Genomic DNA, 26,803 nt, shown 5'->3' with positions numbered 1-26,803 from the left:
ACCATCTTAGCCCCCATAAGTTCCACTCCTTCTGTGTTTATTTGTTCAGCGCACAGATTTCACAACGTTCTGTAATAGGACGTATCTCTAAATTACCTACCCCCCCTTTTCTAAGAACATTCATGCAATTTAAACAATGAACAAAACATTTCTTCGCACAATATTGCGGTTGACCCAGGGGAATTATTCCCTTGTTTCTTCTTCCTCCTCACTGTGGTATCGACAGGGACACTTATCATACCCTTTGCACATAGCACAATATTCACAAGGGATTCCATCTCCACACAAAGTGCAATGATCACTAGGACCCCTGAGTTGCTGACACAAATCACTCTGATGTAACCCACAAGGTTATTTCCAGATTTGCTGTGAGTATTTTGGCACTGTTCGCATTCAGATTCAATTCTAGTATCATGCTTTGGGTCAGAACTAGGTTTCACGGTAAGCGGGACTGAGAGGCTGCATTCCTAAATTTTGCACAATGCACGTCATTAAAATGAAGTAGTAGCCACAGAGGCTGATGGTTTGTGGTATTTTTTCCCAGTTGTAAACAGCTTATTGCCAATGCAGAGTTAAAATTGAGAGATTCATTCTGGTTTCCGGCTTTACGTGCTGAAGCACCTTGGTTGTTGCAATCCATAAGGTCTACAAAGAAAAGGGTATAGCACCAAAGTGGACTTTACTGCCTTCTGATTACATTGGACTGTCTTTAGGATCAGAATTAAGACTGTAATTGTGGTGAAGGATTGGTTTGTTGCATTTTCCCTCTTTCTGGATTGTCAGAGAACCAAGTGGTTTCTGGTTGGCTGTGTGCAGACTGGCTGGCTTTTCAGTCCAGGCTTAGTTTAAGGGGTATGTTTTGGGTTTACTCCAGCAGGAATTGAGGTACCATGTTTAGGCATGTGAAGACTTCCTAATGCTGGTACTAGATAAATATAGGCTCTCAAGGGTTTTGTGCTTCTATAGTAGTAAAGGTTCGTGATGGTGGAAGTGACTGTGCCCAACATGAGAGTTCCTCCTAGTATATCACTGTGGAGGATCATGTTTGCATCAAAGTGAAGGGAAGGTAGACCTGGACATTGCAGGGACATTGGTGGTGTGCTTATCTCATTTTGCTATCTGTGGGCAAGTTGCTTATGAAAAAGATGGCAAAAGTACTGCTGAAAAATAAAGAAGCTAAAAACAGCTATTGAAAGAAATAACACTATGTATTGTAGAGGAAAACCAAACCAGTCTGAAATAAAGAAAATTCATTCCCCTGTACAGAAGTCTTTAATGTGATGCATCAACAAGAGAGGCCAATTTCAGGTGGGTCTGTGTTAAGGAGGATTGGGAAGAACTGTTGGCTGCCAGATTACAAAATCTCCTTTACAAAACAAGGGATTTCGGCAACTTTCTCAGCATTCAAATCTTCCTCCAAATGCAGTTCCAAACTGCAGTTTCCAGCCCCAGCACACAAACTCACATCTTTGGGGATTTTATGGAAAACACAAGGCAGCAATGCAATTGAAGTTTAGCGTCTAGCAAACAGCAGCTTAGCAGGGAAGTTGTACTTCCTAATTGTGAGCTGGGGTCATTGACGACGGGCTCTTAAGCAAAACAAAATGCCCTAGAGTCTGTATCTTTTCCTATCTGTCATTCCTCCATAGAAAAAGCTCCTAGTAAAAATCTACAGGAGATGAAGAGAACAAATCTCTTCTTTACGTCTTCCTATCACGAGAAAAGAGGAGGAATTTTAAGTTTCCTCTGCCAACACATTGGGTACTTTGGGATTTCCAGTTGTCACACTTAGCATCCAGGTGAGGCAGTTTGCTTTAAACAAGCCTTTGAAACCCTAAAAAAGCTGGGGGTACAGCAGAGCTTTATTATGCAAAAGAGAAGTGGAAGGTAGCACATTCCCAAGTATTTTGAGATGTGCTTTTAACTCTCACCAGCTGGATGGGTTTCAACAATAAGAACTGAATTTGGGGGTTGGAACTAGGTAATCTTTAAGGTCCTTTCTAAGCCAAACCATTCTGTGTTCTAGATTCTGTGCATCGGCTGACACAGTAGCAGTAAGTTAAACACACTGGAAAATCCAGGCACTGACTTCTGTTCATATTCTACGAGAGAAACCTCTGTACATGAGACTAGTTAGTAAGAAAGTGGTGAATGTTGAGAGGTAGTTGCTGCCGTGACAGGGCAAAAAAGGGCAAGCTGGTATTGGTAAATGTGATAGACCTGTGTGTATCGAGTTGCTTTGGTCAGTGTTAAGCAGCAACATGTGTTTTTATGCCACAAGGAAAATACTCTTTTGTAGTGGAAGGTGCTAGTAATGATAGTAGAGATGCTTTGAATCACTCTATTTTTCCCTTACATCTTTTCAACTGTAATTGGGCAAGTAAAGAGGAAAGTATTTGTAGTCTGAAAGCTGACAGGTTCTTCTTAGCTGTTGTCTTGGAAATCAAATGTCTGCTCTGTGGGAGTGAGTGCAGTAGATAGAGTGGCAATTACTGTGTCAGCTGAGGCTACCAAAACCAAGCTAACAATCTGTTTTTTGAGAACTAACAGTTTTTCTCAGGTTATCTTTCAAGATATCACAATAAAGACTTGGTGCAATTACTTTCAGCAAACCATTTATAAGTTTCTTATTGTGCATGTGGATGTCTGTAAGCACAAGAACCTAATGCTGCCTCTGCTAAAATCAAATATCAACAGAGAATGTTTTAACAGAAAAAAAGATGCTAAGTCTGAGTGAGAAAGCCAACTTACAGGAGAAAAATCCCAAACTTTTTTTTTTCCTAATATCTATTTAGATGAGCTCTTAGGCAGAAGTTCTTCCCTGTGAGGGGGGAAGCCACAAATTGCCCAGAGAAGCTGTGGCTGCCCCATCCCTGGCGGTGTTCAAGGCCAGGTTGAACGGGGCTTGGAGCAACCTACTCTAGTGGAAGGTGTCCCTGCCTGTGGTAGGGGGTTGGAACTGGATGAGCTTTAAGGTCCTTTCCAACTCAAACCAGTCTGTGACTCTATGTATAGCTCAAGGGAGACCATATAGAGTTATCAGAGGTTGAATCTGCCCTTGTCACCTCCCTGGTTTTTCTCAGTGTGCTTCCAACAAAAAAGGGGAAGAGCCATCTGTGCTAGTTAGATAGGAGCCATCATGCTAGTTAGGTAGGAGCAAATGAAAGCTTTTGCCTGATGTGCAGGGTAATAAATGTGTTTAGGTGCACCCTACAACAGTTTTGACTACAAATTGTGATGACTCTTGCCATCCTATTGATATGCGGATTGACTCCACAACTTGTGAAAGTTGTAAAGTAGGTATGCTTTTTATTCAGCGCTGAGACGCATGGGGATAATTCCTCAAAGTCATGCGTGCCTCAGTGTTGTTTCCCTCTACATTTATTCTCTAAAGTTATATATATTCGTAAGGTTGCACAATACGCATATACATATTCATCTCCTATCCCTGCTTCGTATTATAATGAGTTAGAAGGTCCTTTGCGCCTGCGCAGTGCCCCCTCTGGTCATGGGCAGGGGTCTGAAGATGAAGTAAATTAGTCTTCCTCCTGTGGATAGGGATCTTCAAGATGAAGTAAATGAGTCTTCCTCTTCTTGAACTTTTCACCTTTTAGTCTTCATGTATGGCCTTAGGGTTTGGTCGGCGTCCCAGCCATAAACCATCTGCTTCTCCCCCTTCAGGCACCTGCTTTTCCTTATCAGTAGCTGGTTATCAGTAGAATCAGGCTCTGCTTTTCCTTGTCAATCGAACCAGGTGTCTACTTTTTCTTATCAATAGTTAGTGCCTTTGTTCTGCTTAGCAGGCATAATAGGTACAGACAATATTTTTGTTTAAGCAAGTAAATTCCTCTAACCCTCTTGTACAACCCCCTTGTACACTGGCTAACCCTGTATCACTATCATAACAGACACCTCCAGAAATAACTCTCTTCCTGCTCTCTACTGTCCTGGCTGTGTGTTGCTAATGCTGCTCTGCTTCCTAGCACTGCAATGGGTACAGCACCAATTCCTGCCTGCACATCTCCCTTCCTAAGGCTCAGACTGCTGAAGAGTGCACTGGTAAAAGCTGAGATGAGAACCAGTTTTAGAGCTTCTTCTTTTACTTGGGAAGAAGATTCTTGTGCTCTATCTTCTCTATATTCCTGTCTTTCTCCTTTTTTTTCCCAGGTTGTTTGGCTGGCAGCACAGGATGATGCATGAGCTACCATTGGGAGCAATATACAATTTATCCAACATATTGGTGTGAGAGCAGGGAGAAGGGAAGAAACACGATTTTCTCCACATATTCTTTTTTCTGTATTGTAAACTTAAAAACTGTGTGTTGTGTCCTATAATCCTATCTGCCTTTGGTCTGTAGCAGTAGAATCTGTAAATGCAGAGGAAATGAGCACTGCAGCTTTTATCAGAGAAATCTCTTTGGATTAGTTCAGTAATATGAGGAAGAGGTGTCTGTGAGGCAGATAAATAAAGACCTATTCCAAAGCCCTAAGGGAGGCAGCAGGAAGGCTCAGCTGTTACTTTAGAAGCTTAGCATATGCTGCTAAGCCTGCAGAGCAGTGAAATGCATTGCATTTTGTGGCTTTTTTGTCATTAATGTATCAAGGCGCTTGGACTTGAATGCGTGATTATCTGTGTATTTAGAAAGTGCCAAAATAACCGGGTTGTTCTGTGGTCCGTGGCCAGCTCGTGTCCAGGACCTGCATGAGTCCTCATTTAATTGAGTTCATAACTCCTTGCAGAATAAGGCTGGAAAACATAGAATCACAGATTGGTTTGGGTTGGAAGGGACCTTAGAGATCAAAGGCTCCAACCACCCTGCCCATACCACTTAAAAATCTGGCCTGGTTGGAATCTTATCAAGTACTTTGTCTTCAGACATCTTCATGACTGATTATTTAGCCTATATTATTTTTATTGTAGGAGATAGCAAGGTTTTTCAGTTGAGAAGGAAGAATTAAACTTTTGGGTGCAGAAGCTCACAGCGAGAGACTGTTTATTTGGGGTTTTTAAATCAACCTTCACAAATCACGTGGGGCTTCCAAAAGCCTCCTCCAAGGCAAAGCTCTTTTTACCATCTCTGTTCTATGTCCTTATGGGACAAAAGGTAAAATATTGATGACAAAAGGGCTATATTGATAAGTACCTGCTTCATGACTCAATATACAGTCAAATATTCTATTGATTTCAGGTGTGCATTCCTAAACAGCTGGAGTGTATATAAATAATCAGCTTGCTGCATCCAAAAGAGAGCTGACCTGCTGTGCAATTACTATTTTTAACAGATAAATTGTTGCTTTTAACTTAAAAGATGAGATGAACTCTATATTAGGCTTCAGGATAACCTTAGCAACAAGGTATTCTGCTGTTCAGAAGCCCACGTGGAATAAATTTCATCTCTGACAGGATTTCCCTGATTTCTGTAGATTTAAATCAGGAATTAGTTGACCTCCCAGTGTTTCAAACCAGATAGGAGGTCAGCAGCCCAATGATAAATTGGATAATGTGGTTATGCACGTTAAAATATATACAGAGTTCCAATGCCTTGATGTATATATTTCCTTTCCCATCTACCAGAGTATGATCTTAGGAAGTACATAGGTTAATCATCATACTCAACTCTCAAGCACTGAGTGTACTGTGTACACAGTCACTCAGCTCATTGGTCACAAAGAGATATAAAAAAAGTGAAGGCCATACTGTGTACTCTATCTAACTTAAAGCCTTTCTCATTGCTCATACCAGAGTGAAGCTTTCAGTTTTAGGTCACACTCTGTGATGTACACACAATCTGTGATTTTCTGTTCACAGTTCTGGCAGTGGTTATTTTGAAGAGTAGCAAAACAGTCCCTGATGCTGCCCTTCCGGCCTGGAATTGGCATTCTCTCTTTATAAGCATGACATTTAAGGCCACACAAAACAGAAATGCTCTGTGTGCTTTGCTCATGCTGCTTAATGCTTTCTCTTCCCCAGGGCCAAGATGAGCTGCAGCCACCACAAAGGCCACCTCGCCTGGGGAGTTTTGTACTACTTGCAGTGATTTACAACCTCAAACACAACCACAAGCCTCTGTTTGTATCTTCTCTATGGGCTGTAAGTGCTTTCTGGAAATAGCTTTAAATGCATCATCACTGTGAGCATTCTTATTGCTCCAGGCCAGCGGGATGGAGCATCATTGGAAGTTCAGGCTTGTCAGTTTAAGAGCTTGATTTGAAAAGTCACCAGAAAAATAAAGAGGTTTGTTGCACTGGTGCTTCATACACCACTGGACAGTCTTTGTTTTCCACTTGAGGTTCTCATGAGCGCTGATAGTTCAACCTTCTAAATCCAGCCCACCAGATCACAAAAGCTATTCAATGGATATTTATTCTTCCCTTTGTGAGAGCTTGATCTCCAAACTGCCACAAGCAGTTTCTTAATTTATCTGTGAAAACACCAAAGTCCCAGGACAGTTTCAAATGGAGACTAATTCTGTTTAGAGAAGATGTGGCTGACAGCTTAGTCTGCCTGTGCAACCTAAGCATTGCAATGCCCACATAGCCTATGAGAAGACTTGTCAAATAGTGTTAGATTAAATGAAATTAATTAATTGAAGAACTTTTCTGATTTGCAAATCAGTCACCAAATATCAGGGGTCTGCTTAAAAGTTTTTCACAGTTCCCTGATGATTGTTTGGGTTATTTTGAAAGTATTAATAGCTCCTTCTAAGTGGTGGTGTACATTGTTATAGAGTGACAAGTGGGAAGATGGGGGCAAAAAACCATTATCATTATCGTCATCAAATGCTTTTCAGATCAGCAGATCAGTAACATACCCATGGATCAGGCTATTATCAGTCTGTATTTTCTGCCTGCTAGCAACTTCTTTTTTTTTTTTTTTTGACTTCTTTTGAATTTTATCAGAATGAAAATGTTATTTTCAGTACTTCATGAAATGAAATGTCAAAATGTGCACCTTTCATTTTCAAGTGAAGGTAACCTTAATACAGCTGTATGTGTGTGTTTATTCCTTCAGACCAAACAGCTATGATTGCTGATGCATGTGGTAGTTTAACCCTCGAGTGTAAAACTAGCTTAACTTAGCAGTTAGAGGCTGCTGTAACTTGGGGCTGTTAGTTACAGCATCTTCCTTGCATACACAGTTATTTCTGCTCACTTTGTGTCAGAGAGAGGTGCAATGGGCAGGTAACACAGAAACTGGGCTGGTTTTGGGTGCAGAGCCAGCTCAGCCACCTCCTCACTGCTGGAAAAAAGCATAAATCACCTCAAAGACACGCTACTTTGTAATGTGTTATTGAGCAGCATTCCTTGCAATTCAGAAAGCTTCATCTCCTCTAAAACTCACTAGTATAGATTAGTTGGATCTTAGAGTAAAGCCTTAATAGCTGCCAGTTAGTATTTTTCCTACTGGGGAGATTGAAAATGATTCTTCATTAGATTTCAGAAATGCTTTTTGAAAACTTTCCCTTTTCTTGCCTTTCTGCTGGCATATCTTGTGTTTCTGCCTTTGAATTTACAGGTATTCCCTATGTCATTCCACCTGCTGCATGAATTCCCTACAGCTACGAGCTTATGGTTGGTATTGAGATGGGCTTCCGTTCTATTTCTATTTCTCTTCTGTTTCTTTTTCCAGACTGACTTTCTTTCTGCAAAATGGACTTGTGCTGTTGGATACCTAATCCCCTGTTTGTAAGCAAGTCTTAATTATCTACTTCTTTCCTGTTTGCTTTTTGAAATAAGTATAATAAAACCAGTAACCTCTCCAGTACGTGTCTGGACTTCAGTACATGATGCTCATGAGCGTTTTGTCATCTACACAAGGGTCACCCAGGGTGAGAAACATTTTCTGTACAAATACTGGGGTTTTTCCTCGCATATGTTAGATGTTTACTGAGGATGTAATTCTGCTCCTGGTGCAGTGTGTGTCGGGTATCACCCAGCTCCCCATCTGGCACGCACCGAGTCAGATTGTCGATCCATGGATTTCCAGCCTGCTTAGCTATGAAAGAGCAGAGATGTGCAAACAGGTAAAGCTCGCTCTCACCCCAGAACTGGTGTGGGGTGGTCAGGGTAGCAATGTTATTCAGTGTGTTTGCGGCAGTAAAGAACTGAGCAAGATTCAAAGGGCTTCAAATTCTTAATAAAAACTTTCCAAACGGTAATTTTCCATTGGAAAATGTCCCCATGGCGTGTCAGGAGAGCTGCAACAGGGGACTCTGGGAGCGATCGCTGGTGGCTGCACGTGGGGTGTTGTGAGCAATTTCTGCAAAATGAAGTCGGCTTTTACACAGCAAATACTCTATTTACCAAAAATCTCTTCTGCTATGGAAATGGTCCTTGCTGAGTACTTTCAGTCTATTCCCCCCCACTGCTGTTGGCATTCCCAGCTTGCACCGATACTGGGAGCCTTCACCAGGGTGAGCTGAAAGCTGACAACGCTTTTTCCACACTCAGTGGAGACTTTGTTGGGGCCTCTCTGGCCTCTAAAACGCAATGTCTGCAGAGATGAGGGGTGTCAGTGAGTTTTATTCCCAGAGAGGAGGAGTAATTTTGCATCCACGCGCTGTTATTTGCATCCACATGCACACACAAGAGCCTTTTCTAACCGGACATATGGACGTGGATGTGCTAATGTGTTATGATGTTGGTAACTGACTGTAATGAGTGACTTCTGTGTGGTTTTAGTAAATGATTGCAATGGCAGGTGACTGCAGGAGAGCTAGAAATGCTGTTAACACCACACAGCTTATTATCAACCCTTCTCCAGGGACTTGAAGTGAGCGGTTCCAAGCCAGGACAAAGCTGCTGTTTGTTCTCCTTCTGCCAGTGTAAATTTAACTGTTAGAGATTTCTCTAGTGTTAAAGGAACTAGGGAAATACACAGATGTCCTCTCTCCTGAATGCTTCTGCAGGGAGGATGGCAGACTGTGATCTCTCCTTCAGAGAAGGTGTTGGTGCAGGTAGAACTGGATCTTGACAGAGGGGTTAGAGCTGTCATAACACTGATCTTCATTTGGCTAGAAAAGGGGCTAGAAAAAGTTGTATTTTTTCAGTGAAAATTACATTCCCCTTCTGACTAAACCTCCACCCCAAAAAAGAGAACGCATTAAGGTTTTAAATTTATAGGTAACGTGTTGATTGTAAGGGAGAAACTTAAATTTATCCTAAAGCTCAGATTTCCCTTCCACCAGATGAAATTCAAGCGATTCACTGCAATCAGCACCTCCATTATCTCCTCCTCACAGATTGCTCATGGCTGCTCTCCCCCGAGCATTACCTGGGTACCTTCTGCAGGCATGGCTGGTGTCTGATATCTCTTGTCTTTTCTGGAGGAATTGCTTGACAGTTGCACACAGTGTTGGTTTTGAAGGCTTTTTGCTGTTTTTTTTTTGATTGAGCAAGGAATTGAAATAATTGCAAGCCCTCAATAAGAGCAGCTTGCAAAGCCAAGCTTCAGTGGAATACGTTTTTCTTTTGAAGTTAAAAGCATGTAAAGGAATTGATGTTGCCTAATAGTATGTTAGAGGAAAACTTCTTTATTTTAATTTGGTAAAGAAAAGCAAGCAATGGAAAAGCAAACAGAACACAGTCATCACTGCAGAGGATTTTGACATATTGCAGAATTCGCTTTGCTCCCTTGATACTCTGCTGGCTTTGGATCACTTCATTTTAATGACCCTTTTTTTTCTCTAGCCAGTGACAAGGTTACTTTCCCTCTTTTCTACCAGTTAGCATCTGTTTATTTTTGTTGGTTTACATTAGTTTAATTTTTATAGCATTTTCTTTACCTTATGGCAGAAATTTTAGCCATTTGCTTTTTAGTTTGAGCAGAATACGGGAGCAATAAATGTCTAGAGGAAGGACCATGAATTTCTTGTGAAGGTTTCCAGATTTGCAGGGTGTTTGCTAAGTGCTTTTGGAATCATTTCAGTATCAATGTCTGTGACAGGCTCTGTTTATTTTTCAAAGAAGACAGGCAATAAATTGCTCAGTTTCTGGGAGATGGTAAAATTGTCCCTGAATTCTTAGCAGTAAAGTGGTGAGTTGTTGATACCAGTACTTAGGCCTACAAATGCAACGTGTGAAAGAGGTGCCTAATGAGAAATGGTCCTTGCAGCCAAAGCTCACTCCAGGCAGCTCATTTCTGTAGTAAAGAGAGATGGCTCAGTCCTAGAACTTTGCAGTGGTGGGACAGCAGGGTAAGCCAAAGGCGGTATCTGTAGTGAGAGGGTCCTGGGAGTCCCTGCTGATAATGGTATCCCCAGACCTCCTGAACAAGCAATGAGGAACAGGGTGTGTAATTCTGAAATTCCAGTCTTGGACTTGGTGCAGGAGGGATGTTTGCTAATAAGCAGCAGAAAACAGAGAAAGGAAAGCAGTTTTCTGGCAGTGTTGAAATGCTGCAGCAAGAGGCAGGCCCTTTGTCAGTGTGGTTTTGCTTTGCCACCGCTTTGTGGAGACATTTTAGCTTTGTTACCAGCTGCGTTTGCTGCAATCTGTGCTTCTGTTGCAAGTGACACTTCCTAAGCAAGTGTCCTGAGCCTGGCGCTCCAGCACAGCACAGGAAGTTGTGGTTCAGGGAATGGATACCTGGAGTAGTGTTTTCCACCTCTTGGACAGAGCAAGCCTTACAATGGATTGGAAGCAAGTTATCTTCTGCAAATGTCGTGTTCATTCCATAAGTCTTCCTCTTGCATCTTTCTTGGCTGTTAGAGGAGAGCAGGAGCAGCAGTGCCACAGAACACACACAGACGCAGGTGAAACGAGTGGCAAAGGGTATGATTTACCATCTATGGTGTCTGCTGATGTCTAGTGCTCCTGCAGTCCCTTGAGCAAATGAAATGAAAGCCATTGTGAGTAAGATCTGGCTGTCAGTCTGTGCACCACTGCACCTTGGGAGCTAAAGAAAGCAGGCAGTGCTGGCTTTGGGGGCATCTTTGCCATAGCTGCCTTTCTTGACTGTTCATGGAAGGTCCAGAGTATAGGATGGAAGAATATTTCTATTACTACATCAGTTTCTTAGACATGAGGGTGGAAGCACAGGGCCAAAAATGTGGTCTGAGCCCTTGGACGAGTTATGGGGACAGATTTGTCCTTCTCTTCATGGAGTCAGAGTGCTGATAGCTTCAGAGGCACAAGTCCAGGGAGATGAAACATCCATTATTTCCTCTGTGGATGGGAGAATTACTTCTCTGTGGCATTTCTTTGCTAGTCTGGCACATGAGGCTGGAAACTTGGTTTCTTGTTAATCGAATTGCCAGGAGTGACTGATAGCATTTACCAGGTTTTCAATATCCGCAAGCATTGCCTACCAGTTTAGAGCAAAGAGACTTGTCTGGAGGCTTTTCCTCTGTCCTCAGACAGGGCAAGTCTCTTCCAGCTCTTCTAAATGTCTATCTTGACCATGTCAGTCTGTGTTCTAAAGTCTGGAAGCCCCCTGTTATACAGCAGCACTTTGGGAGAGAAGGATGGTGAGGAAGCACTGAATGCTGCTCCATCTCTGCTGGGCCCTACCACAGCATCCCAGAGCATGGGAGCTGTTGATTAAATCAAAGCTCATGGGGGAGCTGCCAGCAAATGTGAATTACTTCAAGGCAGTACTTAGAGAGGGCTGTGTATCACACATCACTGGATGTTTGGTCGCACTCACATGAATTCATACTTTTGGGAGATGGTTGCTGTTGCTGCAGTCCGCAGAACAGCCAATGATTCTACCTTGGGATCCCGACTGCTGTCAGAAAGCTCTGTATTTGCAAACTGAGAGTGTTTATTAAACCCCAGCACAGTAAATTTTACAGTGTGTGTAAGCCACATATGCTCCCTGGCTCCCCAGAATTCCTTTATTACAATTGTGAAGAGGTAGCATTAGCTGTGGGAAAAACAGAGTTTTTATAGTTTTCAGGCAGTTCTTTCTGGTTCTCAACTGCTGCTGCAAATTCAGACCAGAGTGAGATATACATCTATATATATATAATATATATAATGTCAGCATGTATATAGTGTTTAGTTCTGTTTAGTCCAAGCTGACATGAGAAATGTACTGATTCATGCCTGGAAACTGAACCTTAATGATTAATTTTTGCTGTTAATATCAGCCTTTCTTATTGCAACACCATCACTGTTAGGATGTTTTCACTGCTCTCCACTTTAGCCCACCAAAGCCCACAGATCTGTTTTTGCACTAGTATTACACAGTGTAACCCCATTTTGTGTTTTCACATTTCGTTTGGCCACACTCCATGCAACGCTTAGTCCTTGCTGATTTTGGACAATTTCTGTCTTTGAGCATGGGTATTGAACCATCTCCTAAAGCTTGTGTTGTCTAAAGTAATTTTCATTGCTTGCTCTTATAAGCTGTCAAATGATTTCAGGACTGAATCACTTCTGTAGTGAAAAGGATCATTTTCGTGATCAATGTAACTTGAATCACAAGAAAAGGAAAAGCAATACAGGCAATAATTATTTACTGGTAGGGCTGTCAGGGATCCAGAGGACCAGCTGCTTTCACTGGTGCTGGGTTATGAATGTGCTTTTCGTGTGGGGAAAGTGGACAAATGTTGGTAGCCATGGGTCCAACTAGAAAGCGCACATCTGCGCTGAGCACAGGCCAGTGTCTTGTGAAGGCAAACCACTTGATGGACTTCACTTCAGCACCCTTGCTCTCCAGTGGAATAAGAAGTACCAGACTGAGCCAAACACTTTGGGGCATTTTTGTGTCTTCCTTGCAGTCAGTTTGTGCAGGTTTTGGGAGTTTTTTGAGTGTTTTGCTGAACTGGGATGAACATAAGTATACAGTTAGTTACACTTTAAAATATTCTCAAAACATTGCTGAATCATTGGGAAGTACAAACTACACGTGAAGGACAAAGTTCTGGATGGAAGGGGTGCAGGAAGGGTGGGAAACAGCTGTGGTGGGGTTTTCAAGCAAAGCGCAGCAGGGTCAGGCATCCGTATTTCATGATGTTTTGGGCGGGAGGGACCTTTAAGATCATCTTGTTTGACAATCTCAGCCTAGGTAAAATGGACTGGTGAAATCAGAGCTGCTCTGGTAGCTTTTCTTCTCATTACTGCCCACATGTTTTCCTTATTTTCTGCTCTTCAGAAAGGAACATAGTTTGGGATGGCACAGCTTGAAAAGTTGTCAGGTTTCCTGAATTGTGGAAATATGTCATGATCTGAAAGGTGCTCCAGTTTACCTGAAGGAGGACTGTGCTGGAGAATGACCTTCTCTGGTGCTTGGTCCCTACAGACCCTCACGGGATGAGACATGGCAACGCTCTAATCATGTGGCAAATCTGTGTAGACACTACCCTGTGCTCCTCACCCATTTCAGGATCCTTCCTGAGACACTTCCAAGGTTGCTGTCTGTATGTGCTGGTTTCTGTCAGACTGAATAGGCCCTAAAGGTGCTCTGTCTCTGTCTAGTACTGAAATTTCATCTTTTTAGGTGAATTATATTCTCCATCCCCCTGCCTCCCCCCCCACTCCAAAATAGAATTGAGTTCCCCAAAAAAATGTATCACAAAGGCCATTTTTCATCCTTTATTTCTCATCTTTTCACACCTATTTATTTTTCTAGCTGCAACAATAATTGATATCGCAGGATGAACAGGACAGGCAACTTGAAAGGGGAATAAATGGAATGTGGCTGAAGATGCTTCTTTCTGGTCACTTGGGTCAGAACTGGTTGGCATTCCAAACATCCAGGCAGAAGCAACACAAGTTCAATCACAAGAAGACCCATGAACCAGTGAGTTCAGTTCAAATATTCAGACTGTACCTCTAATATTTCAGATTCACAGAAGAAAATGAATTAGTGTTCTCCTCTTCATCAGTGAGTATCCACAGTAATTGTATCCAAGTCAATAATCTTAGTTCTCTTTCTCTTTTATGTCACAGAAAGTGTAAGGCTTTCCCATTTGAATGAGGTCCTTTCTGCAGCTTGGATCAAGAGCAGTCAGTCAGCACCCACTGCAGGGGAGCTGTCACTGGTTTAAACTGGTGACACAAAGGGCTGAATTCAGTTTCTTATTGATGTCAGATATTCAGATGTGCTGCAAGTTGTCTGTCTCCTTCAAAACAGTTGCCTATCTATCTCCTTCTTGTCGTTGTCAGAAAGGGTTGCTTACAGAGCACGAACTTCACAAGATAAATAAACTCTGCCAGGCATAAATCATTTAGGACTTCACAGCACGTTTCACTTGAGCCCATCACTATCACTGCAGGGCTCTTCTAAATCCTCCATTACCAAATCTTGCTGGTTATTCACCCAATTTCCTTTCTTGACTGTCTTCCCCGCCTCCTCCTCTACATTTTGACAAGCTTGATCCTGGGGCATTTGGTCATTGGCAGCTGGCAGAATGGCATTACCTTGGCCTTGCTGAGAGCAGAGCTCCCCGTGATCCATTTCCTTGCAGCAGAGCTGGAGTTTGGAGGCTGCCTGAAAGCCACGACGGAAGTTTTCATTAAAGAACCCATAGATGATGGGGTTGACACTGCTGTTGAAAAAAGCCAACCAGTGAGCAAAGGGGTAGATGTAAATATTGATGATCTGCAGCTGCATGTCGGAAAGGTTGGCATAGTCTGTGAGCATCATCAGAGTCCACAGGGGAAGCCAGGACACGGCGAAGAGCAGAGCCACAATAATGAGCATTTTGATGACTTTTTGTTTCTTCTTGGATCTGCTGTGCTGCTGCTCCTGGCTGTCTTTGTCCCCCATGGCCACTGCTGTGTTGCAGAGAGCCATGCTTATCCTGGCATACATGAGGATGAGGAGTGACAGGGGAGCCAGGTAGATGCTGGCAAACAGAACTGTTGTATAGATCTTTCTCATTCCTGGGTCAGGCCAGTCCTCCCGGCACCAGTACACAGGGCGGGTTTCATTGCCGTAGCCAACGATGACCCTGAAACGCTTCTCTTCTTGTACCTGTAGCATGACCACAGAAGGACACATGATGGCAATGGCCAGAATCCAGATGAGCACAATACTGGCAACTGCAGTTGCACTGCTCAGCTTCTGCTTGAATGGGTCAATGAGGCGCCGGAACCTGCAGCAAACATAGACATGGAAAAGCCATTTAAGGAATGCTGAATCTTAACAGGCAAGCCTACAAATGCACTGAAATTGTATGGCTTCTAAAAACATAGATGGAATAATTTCCTCATCCTGCATGAACCACTGGAATTGCATTGAGATTCTCTGTTCAAGAGCTGTGTGGTAAAAACAATATTAAAAAAAAGGGCACATTCACTATTAAAATTTCCTCATTTTAATCTCCATATCATAGAATCACAGAATGGTTTGGGTTGGAAGGGACTTTAAAGATCATCCAGTTCCAACGCCCCTGCCACAGGCAGGGATGCCTTCTGCCTGTCCATGTTGCCCAAGCCCCTGTCCAGCCTGGCCTTGAACACTGCAGGGATGGAGTATTCACCACTTCTTTGGGCACCCTGTTCCAGTGCCTCAGCACCCTCACAGTAAAGAACTTCTTCCTTATATCTAACCTGAACTTCCCCTGTTTAAGTTTAAACCCATTACCCCTTGTCCTGTCATTACAGTCCCTGATGAAGAGTCCCTGTCCAGCACCTTTGGAGGGCCCCTTCAGATACGGGACAGCTGCTATGTATCAGCCTCCTGCTACTGCTACTTCACTGAACCAAAGCAGGTACTAGTGCCTCTGCTATATATCTTCATAGCTAAGGAACAGTCTAATTCTAGGCAGGCAGGCATAGCCCATATCTAGTGTCTTTAAGAGATACCAGGGGAGGAGCAAATTGTCATGGGTGCTCTTTAGACCCAGCCACATTCTGATTTGCTTAGTAGCCTTAGCAGTAAAATGTACCCAGTTCATTGCATTCTTGTGTGGATTAATGAATCAACCTCAGCCTGGTCAAGTGGCAGAGGGAGATGGAAGAGGCAGTTTGCAGTCTCTGCACCGTCTTACCTGTCAACAGCAATTGCAACTAGAGTGAAGACAGAGGCAGAAACAGAGACTCCTTGGACCATCCCGCTCATCTTGCAAATCAGGTTCCCAAATGGCCATCCTGGAAGGAAACAGGCAATTGAAATTCCCACCAGCTCACTGCAGCATTATGCTTATACAAGTAACAGGAAATTTCCACCCCAGTGCTAAGAAGTTTCTTTGGTTGTGTCAGGCCATAGCAAGGGTCAGGAAAGCAGAGGTTTTGTAAACAAACACTTTGCCAAATGCCTTGGGTGAGTTTCTAATGTTCCAAAAATCAGCAAAGCAACATTTCATAGAGTCAGAGAATCCCAGGTTGGAAGGGACCTCAAGGATCATCTGGTCCAACCTTTCTAGGCAAGCATGACCTAGACTAGATGTCCCAGCACCCTGTGCAACCAAAACTTAGAAGCGTCCAGTGTTGGGGAATCCACCACTACCCCAGTGGATTTTCACTATGAGAACAATGGCTGTTCCCATTGTGAAAAATTTTCCTCATGTCCAGAAACATCCCATTTAACATCCCATTAAAAGGAGATCTCAAGACAAGGAAGAGAACTGACCAGCACAGTTGGTTGTTCCTGCATCTGGCTCATAGCACCCTCTTTCTAAACATGTCATCTGGCAGTGGGAGAATCCCTTCTGAAAGACGAGGGATGTGGAAGTCAGTGAAGACATCCCCAGTCAGGAGGTGGGTTAGGTGCTTGTCTTTCTTATCTCTGACTTCCACTGACTTGAACCTGGCCTGGCAGTGTTCAAGGCCAGGTTGGACGGGGCTTGGAGCAACCTGGTCTAGTGGAAGGTGTCCCTGCCCATGGCAGGGGGCCAGAACTGGATGAGCTTTAAGGTCCCTTCCAACCCATTCTGTGAACTCCCTTCATAGCCCACTCAGAAACAGGCACCCGGCTCTCAGGACCTCAAGGTGAGTCCCCCCTTGAGGTCTTTCCACCAAGGGGTGTGAACCAGCCTACCTGCAATGATGTTATCCAGGAGGGTGGTAGGCATGCAGAAGATTCCCACCAGCAAATCGCTGACAGCCAGGTTTAAGATGAAAATGTTTGTGACTGTACGCATACGTTTGCTCTTCAGCACAATAAAACAAACCACTCCGTTGCCAACCATGCAGAGCAGGAAGATCAGGAGGTAAGAAATGATGAAGACAGCTGCCACTAAAGGCTGATGAAGGTAGAAGTCCACGTAGGAGACATTCCCTTCTAAGTAGAGGTAGTTGTAAGTCCTGTTATAATTCAGCATGTGAGGCCATTCGAACGGAGAGTTTGAGTCCATTTTCTTGCTTGTATTCTAATGTGCTTTAACAGACATTTAAAAGAGGTCATTTTAGTGTGCTTGGAATTGATCTGAAGAAATATGACTAGTTTGGACATACTGTGTGCTGAAAAACATGCAGAGCTTATGTAGACTCATCCCTCTGTGGCTTTTTAACAGGCCATGTTCTGAGCCTCCCTGGATAGGAGAAACGGTGACTAAATGAAATCTTTGTGAAGTGGCTCAGACCTTCTGCCTGAATGCATCCAAATGCAATCCCCTTTGATTGAAAATGAAATATTTTTGTGTACAGTTGGTATGAGACCACAGTTGATGTCACTGCCCTGCCCACAAGCTGTGTAGATCAGGAGACGAGTCCGCAAACACCAAGGACCACACCGTGTTTAAAACGCAGTGAGGTACAGGGTGTCTGGATTCATTTCCTGGCTCTGCTATTGAATTCCCATGGGATACTGGGGGACTGGTAATTTCTCCATGTTGCAGTTTTCCTGCTGTGAAATGTGAGTAATACTTGTCCCACAAGGTTTGTTTACACTGTCAAGTAAGTTCCCGTATTTTATATTTTATTAGATGACTGTTGTCAAACACTGCAAAGCTTTTTTAGAAAAGACTTGAAGAATTCTGAACTTTCTTGATATTGAATCATCTGGGCTGGTGTGATGGCTTGAACATAAGGGACGTGAGGCTTCTTGTTTGCCTGGAGCTGAAAGAATCCATTTAAGGCAGGTACAGAATTTGTGTGCCCCATACTGAGTTACTTCCAAATTAAACTGTTTGAGATTAACTTCATAGATCACAATCTGTTTTCTTGTCCTGAAGAAACATCAGGTTACACCAGATGCTGCACCAAAGTTCTAAATCAAATCTTCACATGGCAAAATTCCAACATACATATTATACAACTCACACAGAGATGGTAGCAGTCTACATAACAGGCCAACATGGGCATCTGGACATTTACAGCTGATACCAGATAACTTGACTTGGAAACAGCATTCAAAAGGTTTTCCCACATTTATTTATTTTACCTACCAGATGGAGATGCCCAAAGAGGCAGGGGGATGGAGGACTACCTAACATAAAAGAACAGCAAAATTAATTGGTGGCAGAAGGCATAAGATTAATGCATGGATGCAGGTACCTTTAGGACACTTAGAAATTCCTTAGAATAAATGAGATTTAAATTAAAGTACCCAAATCCTGGTGAATTTGTATGTGAGGGAAGGGAAGTGCTGGCTACATCTCTTTTCTTATGAAAAGGAAGCTGGAGCAGGCCCTGCTTTGTGCTGCTCAGTTTTCAGCTGCCTCCCACGTACCTGATGACCAGGCGTGTGCTGCTTTTTTCTCTATCTGTGGAGTAATGATGGAAGGTGACATTCTGTTGTCACTCTGTGTAGGGCAGCCCTCTCCCAGGAAAAGAAAATGAGTGTTAGGTGCCAGGGATTGAGAATATTTCTATTCCAGTGTATTAAGTGCCAAATGCTTTAAATAGCCAAAGATCAGAGTGAACAGCAATGGAAAGTGTTTTAATGGCAGTGTTACCATTCACTTTGCATGCACACAGGATGAAGAGTATTGGCAGAATTCACAGGCAGATGTTTGACATTAGTAGCTTACTCTGTTTCTTTAATCACAGCCCTGGATCTGCTTTATCAGTCCCAGGAGATGCTGTGTCACTCAAACTCCATTTGAAGCTCAGCATCTCTCTGACAGAGCAACCAATCCCAAGAATCTGGATAGTCAGGCCCTCTGCCCGTCTCAGCCTCTAACAAAACTAAATGTGTATTTGCTTCTTTTGTTTTAGCTTCTCTGAGGTTCCACCTAAGTTCATGTTCTCAATGTTTGTCTGCAAATAGAACACGCATAAATGCATTCAATCTTACTATTATTGTAAATGAATACTAATTTTCTTCTGTAATCATTTGCTTCCCAGGGGTGGTGCTTGAAGAAGGACACTCCAGCAGATGAGACAGAGGTGGCTTTTTCCTTCCTTGCCTTCTGTAGATTGGCTTTTTGAGGGCTTTGGTCCCAGGAGCACAAACCCTTGTGGCTCAGTCTGTGCAATGGGAGTTCTCTAGCAAATTAATTACGCAGTTCTGTTCATTAAGACAACTGAAATAATGCCTTAACACCCTAAAAGCAGGATCAATCATTTTTAAAATTGCTTTTTGGATACAGCTCTTGGATTTTTTCTCTTTGTGTACCAATGTATCAGAAAGCAACAGCTTTCAATCTCTTCAGTAATGAACTCTGGACTAGTTCTTGTTCCTAACTGGTAAACAAGGAGCTGTAAACAGCCTCAGAGCAAATCAGGAGCTGTGTCTGTTTGTCTTATGTGGTCTGATCCCAGTTGCATTAATGAAATCTAATGTCGCTGTAGCAAACACAGTGAATCTGCTGTACGAATACCATAGCTTACAGGGAATGGAAAAGGTATCTGTATTTTTATTATATTGAAGCTGAGGGGGGGAAAAGATTGGCTGGAAGGAGAAATGAAAGCAGTGCCTTGTGTTTTCACAGTGTATGTGCCAGCTAACACAGGGATAAGTACTCGAGAGAGGAACAGAAGACAGAACCAGAAGTCATCTAAGACAAGGGACAAAATTAATGCAATGCAAAAATAAAACAAGATGATGAAGAAAAGTAATTTGCTTCCATGTGGCAATTTGATAAGGGCATGGCCTCCCCACTTCGTTTAGGGTACCAGAGGAAGATCTGCAAAGTAGTAAAGCAAGAGCCTGCACTAGTGAAAAGCTGCCCAGTCCCACATGCTGGGATTTTAAAGAGGAGGCTGGTACACTTGTGAAATCTCAGTAACAGCACCCAGATACAAATAGTCAATGTAAAGCCTCACAGTGTGACCAGGACAATCCCATGTCACTGGGTATGGAAAATCAGTGTTTTATTCAGCAAAAACAGCTTAAGGTAATTATGAAGTGAATGCAATTATTCTTAAGTTGGCCACATGGAAGAAATCCAGTAACCACTGGAGCCAGGTTCATCTGTTGTTACAACCAGCCATCTGTTTTTATCTTGATTTTTGTGTGTCTGAAATCTTATCACAGAATCCTTTAGAAGCTGAAACAGAGACAAGGAACCTTCGGAGACATGAAGAACAGAAGCATGTTGTTGCAGGAAAAGAGAATTCAGTGTGCTAAGTGCTAAAAATATGTGTTCTTTCCTTGCCCTGAGCTCTGTACTCAGTAATGGGTCAGCTACAGCCATTTCCTGGAGACCCTGGAAAACGTTCACTGGTCTGCTGGAACATTAGAAAATCCTGCTGCTGAGGGATGGCAAAAATAGCACAAGCTCATTCTGTAAGTGTCTTAGAGATTCACAGAAGACCGATGCATGGATTGCCCAATGCCTCAGTGGATCAGAAGATACTGTTGACCAAAACTAATTATTCTTGCCTAAAAAAAAACATGTAAAAAGCTCAACTGTGACCATTCCCACCTGTGTGAAGTGCTATTAGCAGCTATTTCTGTAATTAACTAGGGTATATAAAGTAGTAGGAGACCAGAAAGTTGTCACAAGTGACCTCTGTCTTAAATGTAATGTTTCCAAAGGAAGCAATAGCTTGTCATAGATGTGATTGCTTGTTGAACTTGATACAGACTTCGATGGAGTATGGAAAGCCTATAAGAAAGAGCAGAGGGCTCAAAAGTATGACCTACAGGGAACTACTGTAAGATAAGGGGTCTTTTAATCCAAAAGATAACATGTGGCAATATGTTCTCCCATTTTGCTGTATATTTTAAAAATACTTTATCATAACATCACACATTCTATAGGTTGGACATGAAGGATGGATGTCTGCAGTTCAGTGCAAGTGGGCCGCATCTTTGCTTTCTCTTCCAGACAAGAAGAGAGACTTCAATATCAGCCAAACACCAGGATCCAGGCTGAGGCTAAGTAAATGATGTGCAGAGACTGTCACCAACACACTGCAGAACCTGGGCTCAGCAAGATATAGGCCACAGGCCAGACAGCCTTTTCCCCAGGTCTGGATGGCATGAGAATACCACTGACTGCTTGGAAATTGCTTTAAGGTACGTTTTAACTTCATTTTGCACTTAATGTCAGCTTCCCACCTATGCAGAAGTTCTCAGGCTGTAGAATACAAGGCTTAACCTGCAAAGTACAAACTGAGGATACTTATGAATTAAGGTAGTAGAGCTTTATTTTATTCACTTTCTCATACAACAAACGATGGAAATTCTGATGTATGAAATACCTTTCAGTGTCTAATCTCAAAATAGTATACTTTTGGCTAAGAAAAAGGAGCTGTGAAAGAAAAGTCACACTAAAACCAGTAAGTTGCCATAAAAATACGTTTTCTTACTGACAAGAACTTCCATGAGGAAAACCAAGTATCCAGTGAGAATGAAATGTCTCATTTTTAACTGAGCAATGCCAGGGAGAGGCACCAATCTAAGGCACACGCAGAGCTCTTGTGAATGGACTTAAACTGTTTCTCCTCCCCTAACAGCCATTTATCTGGGGAGTCTGATCTGGGCCCAAAGAAAGGGTTTTGTCAAAGTATTATTTTTTTAAATATCTTGAACTTTTCCTATCTTGTCTAGAGCCCCAAGCCTACCCCCAGAGCAATGGTAGTGGTAATATTGCTATAATAAATAAACCAAGACTTCATTGCCAATTACTCACCCACCTGAGCTAAGAACCTGAAAAATTTCATCCAAAAGCCAAATCTCAAACGTAAATGCCTCCCCTGCCATCTTCTGATTTACAAGTTATGTTTCTCTAGAAGAGAGAATTTTTTCCATCCTCCTTCATTTTTCTGACATTCAAATAATGACGCAGTTTTCATGTCCAACATTGATTTTTATCACCACGCTCAAGGTGAGTAAAGCTGAAAATGTTCCATAGCAAACCTTTGCTCTAGCTAAAAGTTTTCTGCCATTTGCTATTAGTTGACCTTAAGCTGTCAGTGTACAAATTTTATCCTTTCAGGCACTGAATCATAGAATCATCTAGGTCCACCACTAAACCAGGTCTTTCAGTGCCACATCTGCATGTGTTTTAAATACCTCCAGGGCTGGTGACTCTACCACTTCCTTACACAACTGCAGAGCAAGAGGATGGTTTTTAAGGGGGATGTGGATGTTAATTTTCTGGAATTAACCCTTTCCAGAAGTCCCACTCATGCAACACCATTGCTTAACCATTTCCATGAGGTCCTCACTTCCCCTCTGTATATATGAATGGCAGGAAAAAAATATATGGGTTTGAAAAACGATTTAATAAGTTTATAATGTCTGAATTGTTGACAAATTAGAGCTTGCTCCCCTATTGCTTATCATTATGCTCCTATTTTTTTGCTTACTCAGCCTTTAAGCTTCTGAATTTACAGTTTTTCTAGTTGCATCCTCACAAGCTGCTTTGAATTTTGACTCAAACCTCAGCCAACTGTTCCCTGAAATTAGGTTAAAGTGAGATTTCCACACAGAGGCACACTTACCCAGCCACTTCGTTAAGAAGCCTGGCAAGTCACAAGAATTTAGCTCCCTTAGACATGAAAATGGCTTTTTGTCATTGTCACAAGAATTCCCTCAAGACTACTCACAACCCAAACATCATAATTTTGCATCTTAGTGGTTTTATTGCAACCAGAATCTAAGGAGTCTTTTTAGCCTTAGACTCCTGGCTACCAGCAGAGCAAGAAATAAGAAAAGTACTACCACTAATAGCAACAACACAAGGAAAAATAATCCTAAAGCACTCAGCCGAGTAGGGAACAGTGAAATTACATACACACTCCAGTGAGCACTTAGCGCTAAGTGGTGTGGATTAAGCCCTAGGAACAGCTGAAAGATCACTGGTGATCCTTTTTCAGCACTGAAGTCCTCACTAATGGGAGATAAGCCTCCTTAATTGCCACCTTCCAGCACAATAGCTGATTTTTACCATCTCCAGTCCTTCAATATTGGCTGGAGGGTAGGCACAAAGCTGATTCATCTAATTTTACAGGCAGATTCAGGTTCTGCACATGAGCCAGTCCCTGACAGAGCACACCAGTAGAGAAAACAGCTATGTCATTTGGAGTATTGAAAGGGAACCAAATAATTGGAGAAGCAGGTAGAAGGTGAAAGCAAGTGTAATCATAGTTTAGGCAGAAGCTGCAAGTGGGACAACCATTCCACGGGATGTACCTACAGAAGCTCCCATTCTGTGATGTGGGAAGATGCTGTTGATCCTAAGAATGAAGTAAGGGTCCTAAGTAAATAATTACTCAACTTGCCCTGCTGTCAGCTACTCTAGGAGCCAGCATCGCCATTCAAGCCGACCCCAGACAGAGCTGGGAGCAGTGCAAGTCATTCAGGTCCCAGAACAGAACCATTTGCTCAGGCTGCCAGAGCAGTCCTTGGATCAGACACATCTGAAACATGACTTGGACAGCAACACTAAAAGAAGAACAAAACATGGCTATTAAGGATATAGAAAGGGTTTCATCTGCATAATGCCATCTCTCTAGGAAGAGCTAGTAGTTTGTAGGAGGACTGTAGAATTATGGAGTGAACTCCCATACCTTCCTGCTTTCTGACTGTTCACATTTACCAACTTGGCACGCTATCATCTACACAGCTACACACTCACAGATTGATCCACCAATTCTTTCTGTGAATTGCTCTAATTATTTGAATCCATTTAGTACTCTCGAACTCTTATTTACTGCCTCAGTGACTTTATTGTCATTATGCATTGAGCCACTAAAACCACTCCAATTTCAACCCACACCTTAATAATGCTGATAGGTACCTCTAGAAGAGGTCAGAATTTTTACATACTCTTAACATACTGTGATGTAACCTGTGGAGTTCAAGCTGTCAGCGTACAAGTGGTGTTCTGTCCAAACATAGGCTGTTCCACAGTCATCCATGTCCCCTTTGCTCTGTTCTTTCCATGTACACTGCATCTTGTCAGGGATGAAGGAGAGAGCAACATGCAGCACTAGTGACAGGGATGAGCCCAGCTGGGTCAGTGACACTGTAAGCTGGTCCTGCTTTGTCATCTCTCCTTTCTGAGGATCCCTTTTGTCACTTGTTAACATTAACCATCATTTCACCAGGTTACCAGCACCCCAGTCAAAATAGCTGGAAACTACTGGCAAGTTACCCACACGTCTGTATTTCAGCTCTAAAGATGGATTCTATTTTGCCCCTGCTCAGAGTCTCCATTTCAATGGACCTGAGCTCACATATGGAACTTGGCTCCCTTTACTCCCCTGAAGCCAACAGTGTTCAACAAGTGCTAGCTGAATCTCAAGCTTGCCACAATCGCTCCAAACAGCATTTGCCTCTGGACTCAAAGCAGCTAATGCTGAAGAGTGTAGTGTATTTAATGGGTCATTAGGCTGTTCTCATCTTTCCGTTTAATGATGTTATTCAGCTAAATAACATAAGGTCTGCCAGCTGTATCATAACACTGCTACCAGCAGGTTGCTCAAACATCCTGGGTTTATCAGCTGGAAGGCAACAGCAGGAAAAGCACCCTCTGGCCATCTTTAGCAGGGTCACCTCATGGCTAGTGGTATTTTAGTGAAACCTTCAGCTTCAGGATTTGAGTCTTCAGTCTCAGTGGCACTCAAAAACCAGCAGTACAGTAACTCTTCCCTTCTAAAGGCAGAGTTAATCATTACCTTCCTAGAGTGACAACTGCTTTTCTGTACTCTTGAGAGCTTTCACTTACCATGGCAGAAAGCTGGCATTCAAGACAGATGACCCTGCTCCCAGGAGAGGTCAGGCCAAAAGCTTCAAAACATCTTGTCCTTAGATTTAAATGTCATGGAGGAAGTTACTTATATCTATAAAGCCATCTATCATTATAGAATTGATTAATCACTTCTCCTGGTTTAAGGGCACAAACACATCAAATACTGGCATCAGCTACTACCAACTGTTAAACTTCTACTTTTAATTAGCACTGTTCTCACCCAGTACAAATGAAGTGCTACCTTCAGTTTGCAGGAGTTGAGGGTGTTCAGCAGGTCAGTGGCTCAGGGCACAGATGTCCCTTGTCAGGCTCATCCTAACTTCAGTTTACCCTTGAGATATCCCACTCACACCAGCAGCAACAGCCAGGGCAGACAGTCCCATTCTATTTCTTGCATGGCAGTAGCTGCACCATACAGACATCCTCATCTAATAAGCAGCTGTAGTTTGCATAGAAACTACCCATTACTATAGCTTGAGGAGCTCAGACCACAGCTCACAAGACAGCTAGAGCAATGCCATGGAAGCAGTTGACCTAGCTCAATTAACTTGCATTTCTGTACCCATTTTCTCTCCATCTTACTCCTCCCTTATAGAGCCCTGCAAGCTTGTACAGCAGTAACAGCCACACCACTCCAGGCAGTTTGCCACCTGCTTGTCCCTCCACAGCCCCTTAAAAACCCTGGCAGTACCTTGGCCTTTGGCACTGCTGTACAGAGCCACACCATCAGCTCCACCAGATTCAGCAAAAGAGCAAGTCCAGATGAATGCAAAAATCCATGAGAGTGGCAGAATGTCACCATATGAGGTTTGGCAGGATGTAGGCTGTAGCAATTGGACTGCCTGCCAAAGCACATGGTACATAAACTCAGCTTTTACCCTTCAAGAGACTGAGATTTCTGGGGAGCAAATAAGCTTCTCAGAGATGCTCATTAAAATCACTACTAACACCAACACAACCCAGAATTTGTGACGTGCAATAGGCAAAGGTAAACTAAGCCAGGATCTGGGACAGGCAATAGCCAGAAGGGCAAACAGCCATGCTGCTTCTCTGCCTCAAGCCGTAAGGACTGGAATTAAGTCTTCCTTACTAAGATTCCCCTTCTGAGAGAGGCAGCAGCCCAGGCCTGTCCCTTTGGTTTGAGGTGACATCTCACATTCCCTCATTGCAAGGGAGAGCCATTTTTGAGGTTTGCACAGAGTTGCTTTGAATTAATTATCCTTTCTCCAGCAAAACACTTGAAAGTTCTCCCACTGCATTTCATCCTTTGCAGCCCTCAAACACGGTTCAGATTTAAAGAACAAGGTACTGCTCCTCTGTACATAGAGTTAGATAACAAAAGGTACTTCAAGCTCCAGATACTTTTATTCTACTGGTAGTTGTCTGCTATTGATCTAAAAGCAAAGTAAGAGCATGTAAAAGTAAAAATTACAGAGTTGTCCCTTGGAGAGGTGTTCTAATTGACAAGAGGTTGTCCTTGACCTAAACCGTCCATTGAAATACATCTTCAATGAGACTCTTCATGTCAATTCCCTTCATAATAACACTGAAATTGAGGTAGAATTCTCCACTGTATCCCTGTGCATATTTGCCGTTTGATCTGGATCCAGTGACACTGCTAGCATGGACTAGTAGAGGTAGAGCCAACATAAAACTCATTCTAAAACACTTCACCTTCATTCACAGCAAAATTAGCATCACTCTGATTGCTGGCATTGAAGTCCCCAGGAGTCAGCAGGGGGACAGAGTTAACTGGCAGCATTTGACAACTGACGTTTACAACATCATTTCAGCCCTTTTAAATTGATAGCTCTTTGTAGAGTC

The 26,803-nt window shown here is 42.8% G+C and overlaps 1 protein-coding gene and 2 long non-coding RNA genes across 5 annotated transcripts; 2 read left to right on the top strand and 1 right to left on the bottom strand.

Moving 5' to 3' along the window:
• Positions 1 to 5,796: 5,796 nt before the first annotated feature.
• Positions 5,797 to 15,008, top strand: LOC134155459 (uncharacterized). 3 transcript variants are annotated; one of them, XR_009961568.1, is made up of 4 exons: positions 5,797 to 7,828; positions 7,916 to 8,023; positions 13,576 to 13,746; positions 14,929 to 15,008. It is a non-coding gene; the product is annotated as an uncharacterized LOC134155459 (long non-coding RNA). The 3 variants fall into 3 exon arrangements; XR_009961569.1 differs by having other exon boundaries at positions 13,576 to 13,830; XR_009961567.1 differs by lacking the exon at positions 14,929 to 15,008 and having other exon boundaries at positions 13,576 to 14,162.
• NPFFR2 (neuropeptide FF receptor 2) lies at positions 14,178 to 17,263 on the bottom strand. Its single transcript, XM_062602694.1, has 3 exons — positions 16,930 to 17,263; positions 15,941 to 16,040; positions 14,178 to 15,043 (listed from the first exon to the last, which is right to left on the bottom strand). Exons 1-3 carry the CDS (start codon positions 17,243 to 17,245, stop codon positions 14,194 to 14,196), a joined length of 1,266 nt encoding a protein of 421 aa, XP_062458678.1. The 5' UTR covers positions 17,246 to 17,263; the 3' UTR covers positions 14,178 to 14,193.
• Positions 15,668 to 25,803, top strand: LOC134155458 (uncharacterized). The gene is made up of 3 exons (XR_009961566.1): positions 15,668 to 19,303; positions 21,115 to 21,297; positions 25,575 to 25,803. It is a non-coding gene; the product is annotated as an uncharacterized LOC134155458 (long non-coding RNA).
• The last annotated feature ends 1,000 nt before the right edge of the window (positions 25,804 to 26,803 follow it).

Source organism: Pezoporus occidentalis, unplaced genomic scaffold (genome assembly GCF_034315485.1).
Source record: "Pezoporus occidentalis ecotype Australia unplaced genomic scaffold, CSIRO_AGI_Poc_V1 ctg78, whole genome shotgun sequence".
Classification (NCBI taxonomy): Eukaryota; Metazoa; Chordata; class Aves; order Psittaciformes; family Psittacidae; genus Pezoporus; species Pezoporus occidentalis.
Note: the sequence above shows the minus strand (reverse complement) of the source record. Positions and strands in the feature narration are given on the sequence as shown.

Coding starts and splice junctions, on each gene's coding strand:
- NPFFR2 (XM_062602694.1), bottom strand. CDS start 17,245: ATGGACTCAAACTCTCCGTTCGAATGGCCTCACATGCTGAATTATAAC. Junction 16,041..16,929: donor CCTGGATAACATCATTGCAG/GTAGGCTGGTTC, acceptor GTTTCCTTCCAG/GATGGCCATTTGGGAACCTG. Junction 15,044..15,940: donor GTTGCAATTGCTGTTGACAG/GTAAGACGGTGC, acceptor TGTTTGCTGCAG/GTTCCGGCGCCTCATTGACC.